General features: G+C 40.0%; 1 protein-coding gene across 1 annotated transcript in view; it reads left to right on the top strand.

Annotated features, from left to right (window-relative positions):
* Sh3gl2 (SH3 domain containing GRB2 like 2, endophilin A1) overlaps positions 1 to 12,390 on the top strand; it is a 166,639-nt gene that overhangs the window by 132,827 nt on the left and 21,422 nt on the right. Inside the window, exon 3 of the mRNA XM_050157462.1 lies at positions 3,280 to 3,352. Within this exon, the coding sequence (XP_050013419.1) occupies positions 3,280 to 3,352 (73 nt within the window). The remainder of the gene's footprint in view (positions 1 to 3,279; positions 3,353 to 12,390) is intronic.

Raw genomic sequence — 12,390 nt, 5'->3', positions numbered from 1 at the left:
ATATATATGCTGGCTATTGCCCATTTAGGTATATGAATGGCTTTCCTAGCAGAAACCTAACAAGGTGTATTAAGGATTGTTGCTACTTGTGGTCTTTGTCATTGTCTGATGCAATCAGTTTAGCCAGACTCTCGAGGATAAAGAAGAGAAGGTAGGAATTGGTCATCCTTCTCCTGGAAGATCTCCTTGGACTAGTGAACAGTCATTAGGCAATTCCGTTCCAGCACTTTCTAGAAACTCCATAGATGGCCGTCGGGGAGGACTTTGCTGTCATAACCACGTTGCTAGTTATGTGAGCTTGGGAAGTTCATTGTCCCTCTCTTAATCTTTGAGTTGTGCATTTTAAAGGTCAGGGATTGGGCTACTGTACTACTGATTTCTTACTCTTGTGTCCATTATCTCTATCAGATGATAGCCCAGGAGGATTTAATAAAAAGTAAAGGGCCAGTGAAAAAATTTGCTAAAGGCTATTCCGTGTTGTGCCTATGTCCTGAAAAGAAACCACAGAAATAACCATATTGGAAGAAATTTTTTCAAAAGTGATAAGTGCCTGAAATATATTCTGTACTGAAAGTGTAAAGTTTAATGTGAACCTACACAGCTTCTGTTCCAAATGCCTGTTCTAACTGTACAGAAGTTCATTGAGTTGTAGAGACTGTGGGTCCGGTTAATTTTGGTGTGTGATTTTTTTCATGCCAATTTTTATAATAAAGTTTAGAAAGTTAAGAAGAGTGAATTTCAAGTGAAGATTATATTATACTCCATCAAATAGTTCAATGGAGCTTTTCTGGTATTGATAACAGAGGTGCTGGAGGCATCTGCTTTTGTGAGCACAGAGTCTAAAAAAAAATCTGTGTTGTCAACTTCTTAGGAGACTTTGGTCAGACCATTGGGAACACAGATTTATTTTTGTCTCCATCCCATTTTAATGTTGGATTCTACTTTGGGGATCAAACAAAAGACTCTTAATATTTTTGTGTCTAAGGTCTCTGGAGAACTGAGACTACTGGCTTGATCCCTGTGAATGGCTTCCCATACCTTTCTTGCTAACCCACCTGTGGACAATGTACAGTAGGCATCGTTGCTGCAGCCTCCATTGCGAAGGCAGAAGAGCTGGGGATAAAGGGCCTAGCAAGTCAGTACGGTAGTGTCAGTTCTGCAGGGTCAGGTCCAGATATTTACTATATTTAAGAGTCCTTTAAGTGTTGAGGACCGTCATGATTAACCAGAGGATATTTCATTGTTCCTGACCTTGTTGGATTGTTCCTCTCAGGTCCCCAACCCCAGTCGTGGAAATAAAAAGTGCCTTTAAGCTCTGGTGTGGTATCTTCTGGAATTGGGGAGAAATATAATTTCATATCTTCTTGTGGGGACCTTTCATTTTTAGGGAAAACAGAGCAGTCTGGAGCAAGCTTCTGAATCTCTCTGTATCTGTTCTCTCCTTCATATAACAGTGCTTAAATCTTTTGATTATTGAGAAGGATCTAGAGAAAGTTAGAAACATGTCAGCCCCTAGCAGGAGATGATGCCAACACCACAGTATCAAATGGACATTGGGTGGTTCAAGTCTGAAGTTTTCTGATGCTTTCTTTCTTAGAAACCCTGATCTTTGGAGCACATTTCTTCCTGACATGGCCCCAGAGGACACCGGATTCATTTGGCATCTAGTTCTTCAGTCCCAGTCTGTTTTGTAGTCAATAGGAGATCCTGTCTGACCTCTCATATTCTCTGTACTTTCTGCATGTTCACTCTGTATACAAACCTGAGCTCTTTCTGCTGGCATCAACATTCCATGCCCTGAGTCTATGAGGCTGCCTGGCATTTTGATAAAACTGCCAGGTCCTCCTTTTGCAGTTTTCCTCTCCAGGAGTTTCACCCCATTAGCACCAAGAATCCAGGCCTCAAGTATCTTAAATTTTTGAGCCAGTCAAAAGGACAATGGTACAGGGCTCACCAGTATTCTAATGCTTCCAAGAGAGAATGACTGTAAAAGTTATTTTATACCATTACCATTACAGGGCCACAAGGAAAATAATGTGGCTTTGCTTATCCTCCTAATCACAACTGCATACTGTAGTATGACTTTGGTAGGATAATAAGTTATTAAGTGTTGAAAAATCAAACAAGATAATAGATACAGTATAGCAGGGTGGTGGTGGCACAACTCCTTTAATCCCAACACTCGGAAGAGAGGCAGGTAGATCTCTGTGAGTTTGAGGCCGGCCTGGTCTACAAGAGGCAATTCTGAGATAGCCAGAGCTGTTACCAAAATCAAATAAATAAATAGATACAGTATAGAAGAAAAAGAAGTTTACTCCACACAAAGCAGGTTTCACTAAATACAATGAGTTGTGGAGACTGGTTAGGAATCATTACAGTCCTATAAAAAGTGACAAAACAAAAATATTATCAATTGGTTTATTCCTGTTAGTCTTCTGTGATATGAGCCAATGCCTTCATGGAGAAGAGAAAGTGGCTCTAACGATGTTCCCCTAACCTGACTGTGTGGAGAGCGCAGGGGTGGATTCTGGAGGAAATGCTGACCATTCACCATGTTCTGAGATAGGATTTTTAGTGTCAGAATTTGGTATTTATAATAAAACCAAATGTTCAGGACCAACTAGGTGTGTTTACTGGGGGTATTTATGTTCTGAGTATTTTGTCAGGATGTACATAGACAGTATAAGCAGAATTGAAGACGTACTCTTTTTAAATTATTGTTGTTGTTGTTCTAATTTTATTTGTTATGCCATGATATACCATGTTCATGATATATATGTGGGAGTGTGTATGTCACAGTAGGATTGTGGAGGTCAGAGGACAGCTTTGTGGAGTTACTTCTCTCCCGTGTTTGTGTGGATTCCATCAGATCTCCAGGCTGGCTGATAAGCTCTATCCATTGAGCAACCTGGATGTCCCAGCATTGTTCTTTATGAAAGAGAAACCTGTTGCCAAGTGTGGCCCATTCATGGCATCTAGTAAAAGATTGGAGGCAAAAGGTTTCTGACAAACTGTATTAATTTTGCTGAAAGGTAATGAAGTATGTTTTGAAGCAAATTTTTGGAAATTACTGGCTTTCCTCTTGGGTAGCTCTGCATTTCAACAGACAGCACTCGACATGAAGTCACCTTTCCCTCCAGCTGCTCCTCATAGTGTCGCACCTGCTCCTGCAGGACTCCTCACTGCTTGCTTGCCCCACTGGGGTCCTATGTAGGCATCAGAAAACTTTAGCTCTAAAGCAAATGTGTACCACTTATCATATTTATATTTTCATTTCAGAAAGTGGATGTCACCAGCAGGGCTGTGATGGAAATAATGACGAAAACAATTGAATACCTTCAGCCCAACCCGGGTAAGTGTTGTTGTGCGCACTTGGCGTTCCCTCAGGTTAGCCTCTCACTGATTGACAGGTCGGATTTGGTAGCTTTCCCCTTCCTGTGAGGGAGGGTCCATTTTAAAGCTCATGTTAAAATGCCTGCAAAGTATGTGATATTTTATCCAACTGTGGTGTCCTTAACAGTGAATCTATACAGCGTGGGTGACATATCATGTCAGGGTGGCTACAACTTATTTTCAGATGATAGTTTAGTTTTTCAAGAAATGGTAAGAAAGAACATGAGACAGTTTTGGAATTGTCTGTGATGACTTCCAAACGATCAGGAAAAGAGTAAGCCAATATTTTTGTGAAGTACAAATGGTTTATGCTTATACGGCATAGAGGGCTGTCCCTTCTCTTCTCCTGGCACATCATAGACCAGCATTATGGAGATTGGTTAGGAATCTTTACAGCATCAGTTCCTGCTAACCTCTTGCACTAAATCTGTGATGTGGGAAGTCCTTCTGTATATGTGTTGCTTTTATTGATTAATGAATAAAGAAGCTGCTTGGAACTACAGTAGGGCAGAATAGAGTTAGGTTGGAAAACTAAACTGAATGCTTTGAGAAAGTAGGCAGAATCAGAGAGATACCATGTAGGTGCCAGAGGAGAAAGATGCCTACATGCTGGTACCAATAAAACATGAGCCTTATGGTAAAATACAAAATAATAGAAATGGGTTAATTTAAGATGTAAGAGTTAGTTATAAAGAAGCCTAAGCTAACAGGCCAAGCAGTGTTTTAATTAATACAGTTTCTGGGTGACTATTTTAGGGCTGGGCAGCCGGGAAACAAATGAGTGGCCTCTGCCTACAGATCTGAGACAGGAATTGTAGTAGAGATAATGGGAGTCCCTAGAAGACAGGACCAGGTATGACTGCTGCTATCTCTGTGGTACTAGGTAGAGCAGAGCACACTAGCCTCCATCATAGGCCTTCATACATTGTACGGCCTTTAGTTCCTGACCCCAGCTACAACTTGAAGCAAGGCTAAATGCACTGCTTGGGAAAATATGGGGATTTGGAAAGCTAGTGGCCCTTGAGTCACTTAAGGTTCTAGGTCTCTGGGAGTCCTTAAGATCCAGGCAACGATTTCAGTCTCAGTGGGCTCAGATTCAGGGTCTAAGTCTCAAAGGGGAACAAGAGAGTGTGGGGCAGAAGCACGGAAGTGCCATGGTGTTGAGGCAGCAGGCTCCATCCTAATTTGTGGCTGCTGACAGTGGAGGCTCCCTCCTGATTTATGGCTGCTGACTGTGGCCTTCTTCTGATCTTTACTCACTATGGCAGTTCAGTTACGATCTCCAACATGAATCAGTGATGTAGAAATGATATTCTCTCTATTTTCCCTTAAGCCATATTAGAGATGAGATGATGTGATAGAGGAAACACAGAAGAACATATGAAAGGTTCAGAAATGACTTTAACTGATCATAGACCAGATAAGTTTTCAAGCTGATTTGTAAGCAATGTCATGAATACCAAGAAGCCAAGTTTCATGTCGCTGCCTACCTTCTAGTGTTTATATTCCACAGAGGTACAAAGATCTCATAGACACACACATATTTATTCAAGCAATGGTACTAGGTCAAGTCTTGAAAAGAGAGCTGCTCGCCTCACCTTGCTTTACCATAGTGATGGTTTTATAGAATTAAGAAATGTACCTATTGTCTTTGCAAAAAACCCTTAAAGAACCCCATGTTTCCTTCATCTTCATGTGTGAATTACATTGGTAACTAACTGTTGTGGGACATGATGTCAGAAATGAGAGGAGAAAATGGTATTTGTCAAGTTCTATTGCAGCTTTAGTACAGTACCAATAACATACAGCCTCATCTTAAAACATGTCTAACTTTATTTTTTGACAGTCACATACATGTATATATTATGCCTTGATCATATTCAGTTAGTTTCTCTTGTTTTTCCCTCCTCCCACAGATACTTTTCTACTTCCCAACCAATCCCCCTCCTACTTCCATGTCTTTGTTTGTGGGATCCTATGAGTGTCATTAGGGTTGCTTACCAATCTGGGTCAGGCTTCTCTGCAGCAGCACAGCCAATTTATGAATGGCCTACACCATAGAAGATGAGTCCCTCTCTTTCCCAGAAGCTATTAACTGCCTCTGAATCATTGAGGGGAGATGGAGCCTGATGCATTAGTTCTTCCCCATCCATAATGGAATATGGAGAGGCTTAATCTTGTTTAGAGAATCACACCTCCTGTGGGTTGAGTGATAGAGCCAAATCATGCCCTAAACACTGTATCCCACAATGCCCCTCTCTTCCTTCAATTCTTATATTCTTTCTACTTTTTCTGTTACACTGTTCCCTAAGTGTTGAGAGACTATGAGTAGATGTCTCATTTTCTGTTGAGCACTCAATATCTTAATCTCTCAAACTTTACCAGTTATGAGTTTGATAGCATGGAAGTTTCTGTCCCGCCTGGTTCCACCACTGTTCAGTCCCAAAGAAAAACACAGAGGCTTATATTAATTATAAACGATTTAACCTGTTAGCTCAGGCTTAATATTAACTATCTCTTACAATTTAAGTTAACACATAATTCTTGTTTATGATTTGCCATGTGACTTGGTACCTTTTATCAGTGAGGCATTCTTATCTTGCTTCCTCTGTGTCTGGGTGGCGACTGCAGACCCAGCCTTTCCTTTTCTCAGAATTCTCTTAGTCTGGTCGCCCTGTCTGTACTTCCCTCCTGGCCACTGGCCAATCAACATTTTATTAAACCAATAAGAATAACAAATCTTTACAGGATACAAGAGTATTATCCCACAGCAATCTGCAGTAGCTGCTATCTATCTACTACAAAAGTAGCTTCCCTGACCAAAGCTGACAGTAGCACTAATCTGTGGGCAAAAATGAAATAGAAAAATATTTGAGGAACAACATGGCCATTTAGCAAAGTAACTGCTTTAGGCTACCCCTGAGGCCTGTGTCCTCCCCATCCTGGGCTTTTTGAATTAAATTGGAGGTAGGCATGCATTTTCTCCCTGGAAGTGAGCCTCAAAATCAGGAAGGGGTGAGTGCCCCCATAAGAGACATGCCACGGTTGCACTAAGAGACACGTCTGGCTTGGTTATTGCAGGATCCACAGCTGAGTAAGACAGTTGATAGTTTTCCTATAGCAGCAGGAAAAGAACCTGCTGGTGATAGGAGGGCTAGCTAGCAGGGAGGAATCTTCCAGCTCAGTTCAGTTCTGTTTCTCTATGTCCTCCTATCAGAGAGTGTGGTATCCTCAAGAAAATGATCTTTCCATGTAGATCATCTGTTTCCTTGCTATTGTAAATGGAGCAACAGTGAACTTGATGACAAGGACGTCTGTGGAACCCCTGCCCTGATTCCCATAGTGTTTGCACTAGATTATACTCCTACTGTGAATGAGTGAGGGTTCCCATTGCATTCTCCACACTCTGGACAGCATGCCTTGTCATTTGTTTTGTCATGAGAATGGCTGTTCTGACTGGAGAGAGATGGATTCTCAAAGGAGTTTTAGTTTGCATTTCTCTGATGACTAGCAATTTTAATGTAGATCTTGAACACTTTTAAAAATATTTATTTGCCATTTGTAACTTCTTCTGAGGTCTCTCCGTTCAGTTCCATAGCTGTGTTTTCAACTGGAGTGTCTGTTTTCTTGTTGCATTTTTTTTGAGTTCTTTGTAATCTGGGTATTAATTCTCTATTAAATGTATAGTGGTCAAAGACTGTGTCCTATCCTGTAGGCTGTCTCTTTATAGCTAACTTCATGAAGTCCTATTTATCAGCTATTGGCCTTATTTCCTTAGCATTTAGGTCCTATTCCGAGACCTTATTATTCCAGTGTGATGATGTTTTCCCTATTTTTACCTCTAGCCATTTCAGGCATTTCCATATTACCTTAAGTTCTTCCTTCTGCTTGGGGTTGACTTTTGGAGAGGTGAAAGACAATTTTCTGTATGGAGATACCCAGATTCCCAGCACCATCTCTTGAAGAGGCCACCTTTTCTCCAATGAATATTTTTAGTGGCTTTGTAAAAATATCAAGTAGCTATAATTAGCTGAATGCTCTGTTGTAGTCTACTGATGTCTTTTGCGCCTGTACCCCACTGTTTTCCATCCATGGTTCTGAACTATAATTTGATATGAGGCATAGTGAAACCTCTAGCCTTACTGTTCCCCCACTCTGCTCAGGATTACTTTGGATGTTTGTGCTTCCACATGAATTTTAATGTTTTTTTTTTCTATTTCTGTGAGGAATGGCATTAGAATTTTGATGGGGATTATGTTGAATATGTAGATTGTGTTTGGTAAGATAGCCATTTTTATAATGTTGATTCTTCCAATATGTGTGTGGGGTATATTTGCATATTCAAGTGTCTCCTTTAATTTCTTTCCAGTATTTTAATGTTTCAGAGGCCTTTCACTTCTTTGGCTAGGGTCATTCTATTTTTGTATACATGGCATTTATCAATCAGATGGTTTCCCCCATTTCTTCCTCAGTATGTTGGATATTGGTATATGGAAAGGCTACTGCTTTTTGAATGTTAATTTTGTATCTTGCTAGTATGCTGTAAGTGTTGATCAATTCTAAGAGTTTTCTAGAGGCATCTTTATGGTGTAATGTATTGACTTACATCATCTACAAATAAGGATACTTTTCTTTTCCCTTTCCTTATATGTTTTCTTTTAAATTGTTTCTCTTGTTTTATTGCTCTTGCTAAAACTTCCAGTATTATACTGAATGAGTGTAGACAAAGTAGACAGAGAGCCTTGTCTTTTTCCTGATTGTAGTGGAAATGTTATGAGCTTTTCCCTATGTAATGTAATTTTGGCTATAGTTTTGTCATACATTGCCTTATTGTATACAGATATGTCTGTTCTGTTACTAGTTTCTTTGTAACTTTATCTTGAAGGAATGAATATTGGATCTTGTTAAAGGCCTTTTCTACTTCTTTGTTATGATCATGCAATTTATATCCTTAGATCCATTTATATAATTTATTACATTACTGATTTTTATATGTTGAAATGATCATAGATCACAGTGAATTATATTATTGTGTGTTCTTAAATTCAGTTATTTAGTTTTCAAATATTACAACCCACATGTGTGTATATATGTGTGTTTATCTGGGTGAAGTATCAGGATAATTTTGATTTTATACTGGCTTTGTAAAATAATAAGTAAATAAAGATAGATAGTGTTTCTTCTTTTTCTGTTTTAATTTGAGAGGCATTGTGGTAGTTTTCCTTTGAAGATCTGGTTCACCGTGGTACCCATCTAGGCCTAGACCTTTTTCAGTCTGACATTTTTTCTTTCCTTCTTCTCTATTGTTTGTTATACTACTAGATGTGTTGAAATTATTTAGTTCATCTTGATTTAACCTTGTTAAGGTATGTGTATCTAGAAATTCATATATTTCTTTTACTTTCAATCTCATGAAATATATGCTTTAAAGTCTATTCTAATAACTTTATGAATTTTATTGGTATCCATAATTTTTTCCTTTCACAGCAATTTCCTAATATAAAAATAAAATGCAATCAATTTATAGTATAAAATGTATTTATAATACATGGCTCAGTGATTGAGTAATCTTCATGCAGCCTGATAGCCTGATTTAGACTCTTCTGAGCACACAGCAGTCCAGCTTCAGTATCATACCCCTAGGATTGCAGCATGTCCTTATCAGGAGCTGGGTAGCAGAGGCAGCAAAATCCCCAGAAGCCTGAGGGCCACTTTGACTGGTATGTGAAGACCCAAATGAGAGAAACCCTGTCTCCCATCTCAAACAAGATGAAGAAGATGAACTGAGGTTGTCCTTGGCCCTCCACTTACATGCTGTAGAACACCTGTGCCTGCACTAATACACTCATCAAGAACACACACATCATACGCTCTGTAGTGGTTTGGAAGGAAATGGTTACCAAAGGGATTGGCACTATTAGAAGGTGTGGCCTTGTTGGAGTAGGTGTGGCCTTGTTGAAGGAAGTGTGTGTCACTTTGAGGTCTCATATATGCTCAAGATACTGCCCAGTGTCTCAGCGTTCACTTCCTGTTACCTTTAGATCAAGATGTAAGGACTCTCAGGTCTAGCACCATGTCTGCCGGCATGCTGCCTTGCTTCCTGCCATAACAATAATGGACTAAATTTCTGAAATATAAGCAAACCACTAAATTAAATATTTTCCTTTATAAGAGTTGCCATAGTCATGGTGTCTCTTCACAACAATAGAAACCCTAACTAAGACATACATAGCATGCACATTCACAGACACACACACACACACACACACACACTGTAATGCAGATTTTTAGTGAAGACCCATCACTAATTATTTTTCCTAATTTCAGTGAAATTAAAGTATGTTGCAGGTAGGTATGTTGAGCTGACCATAATCTTTTCATATCTACCTAGGTTTCATAATGTGAGCTTACTTGGAAATATTGTTTTTGGAGGGATTTTCAGATGAATTAACCCTAAATTTAAGAGTGAGCCCTGAACCCAGTACTAGTCTCCTTAACAGAAAAGAAGACATTGTGAAACACAGGAACATGAACAAGTGAAGACTAAACATTGGAACTGTGCTGTCATAAGCCAGAAAATTCCAGGAGCCACACCATGCAAGAGAGGTGAGGGTCTCCCATAAAGCTTTCACAGGGAACCAACCCTCTCAACAGTTTGAGTTCAGATCTCTGGCATCCTGTGGTAAGAGAATAAATCCCACTGTTTGAAGGCAATCAATTCTGTGGTAAATTGCAATTGTAGTGCCAGAATGTGATATTGCTGGGTAGGCTTGATTTACCCCCAGAAAAACAAAACAAAAGCTAGGCCAAGGTGTTTAAGAAGTGACCAGATGACTTAGTTATTGTTGTATTGCTCTGAAGAGACAAGTCTGACACTGACCAAGACAACTCATAAAAGATAGAATTTAATTGGAAGCTTGCTTATAGTTTTAGACGGTTAGTTCATGATCATAATGGGAGGAAGCAGACAGGCATGGCACCAGAGCAGTAGCTGAGAGCTTTACATCTTATTTTTTATACAGCAGACAGAGGGGGATGGAGGGAGGGAGGGAGGTGGAGAGAGAGATAGATATTGAGAGAGAGAGAGAGAGAGAGAGAGAGAGAGAGAGAGAGAGAGAGAGAGAGAGAGAGATATATAGAGAGATAGAGAGAGAGAGATTGTCTGGGTTTTTTTCCTCTTATCTCTTTCTTAACAGCCACTAATAACACACTTCCTCCAGTAAGGCCACACCTACTCCAACAAATCCACAACTCCTACTCCTTCTAGTTTTTCTCAAGCAGTTCTACTTCCTGGTAATGAAAAACATCCAAATATATGAGCCTGTATGGTCCTTTCCTATTCAAACCACCACACTAGCTCACATACCTAGGATACATAAATCCAGAATGGGAACCCAGGTCTGACTGCCTCCCAAGCCCATGGCCATTCATGCATGATTCTGCCTCTGAGAAGGATGCTCTACTTCATTTGGGTGCGGGAGGTCCTTTGATTGTAGTGTACCATGGGAATTCAGAAAAGAAGTAGCACAGTTGTGGGATTGTGCTGTTTTGTTGTTTTGATGATAGATCAAAAGAAGTAACTGGAGCAAATGAAATGTTTAGAAACATATCATAATAGTGTTGATATTTGTCACTGTAATTATTTTATGACTGAGAACTGAATGGACAAATGCCGCCTAGAAAAGAGACTCAGGCAAATTCACATTTTCTCTAGAAAAGCAGTTATTTATCAGTAGATAACATAAAAATGCAAATAAATGTCACACCAAAGAATTTAGAACCAAACAAAATTACATGTAATAATTCTATATAATTTAAACAATTAATATTGATAACTTACGACAGAGAGGGTTTGCTTTCTCTGATATTTTTGTCCTGGAAACAGGCATCGCACGGAGTTCCTAAAAGGTGGCTAGATATCATTGTGCTGATAATTGAAAGCCAGCTGTTTGTCCTTGGGAAGGAGACACAGGAGTTTAACCAATACCCAGAGTACTCAGTGTTTTTGCATAGCAAAACAAAGAAAATCCCCAACCTGTCCATATGTGGTCCCTACTCAGCCTCATAGGAACTAAAGCTGGACTAACCCTCTGGAGTCTGGACATTAGTACTGAATGTACACGATCTGGCGTGAGCTAGGTGAGGATTGTGACTGGGGCCAATGACAAATTCTCATAGACAGGATAACGGAATCTTGGGAAGTTCCACTCTGAGGGTATCTAAAGAGCACCCCTCTTAGAGCACCAGCCTCCGTGTTGCTTTCACACCTTACAGTTCGAGACTCTCAGAACATTTATATCCTTTAAGCCCAGTTCTTATAGAAAAGGCTATGAATGAGAGCTTGTTCAATTTCAGGAATTCATGAAGATACTTTATGAAGGTCCTTCTTTATCCCTGACCTCCACCAAAGTGGCATTTGAACATGGCAAATCTGATGCTATTATGTTACATAAAACATTAAATTGTGTCTCATGCTTTTAGAATTAAACTGGCTTATAAGGTCCCCCACCAGGCCCGGCTGAACCGCCCATTCCCCGCCATCATGCCCACTGACAGCTCGTTCAGGTCCTGTACCTTTCTCACTCCAGCTGCATTCCCTGGGCTCATGGCAGGCACGGGCAGCCAGTCAGCTCTTGGAAGTGACGATGTGACTTATGAATCATGGCTGGCTGATGAATTACAGCCTCTCCACAAGGGGCAGGTGGAAGAAGTCTTCCTCTTCCTCAGATTATCAGCCCCACAGATACACACAGCATGTATCACGTGCATTTTCTCGTTATGTAAACGTCACTTCTAGAATATGGGTGGGCAAAACAAAAGTTTGATAAAGATTTGATATTTAGTTCCTTGGTTTGTGTACTGCAGGGTTTTCTTTCCTTTCGATAAAGAAATGAACAATCAGATTCCTGTCAAGACAGTTTTAAATATCTTAATCTCCTGAAAATTCCCTTCTATTCCTTCAGTGGCAGTATCCCCTCTACTAGGTGGACAGCCGTG

Source organism: Alexandromys fortis, unplaced genomic scaffold (assembly GCF_014885135.2).
Source record: "Alexandromys fortis isolate MF-2015 unplaced genomic scaffold, M_Fortis_MF-2015_v1.1 scaffold_64, whole genome shotgun sequence".
In the NCBI taxonomy this organism is placed as follows: domain Eukaryota; kingdom Metazoa; phylum Chordata; class Mammalia; order Rodentia; family Cricetidae; genus Alexandromys; species Alexandromys fortis.
The sequence above is the reverse complement of the archived record's forward strand: the minus strand, read 5'-3'. Positions and strand labels throughout refer to the sequence as shown.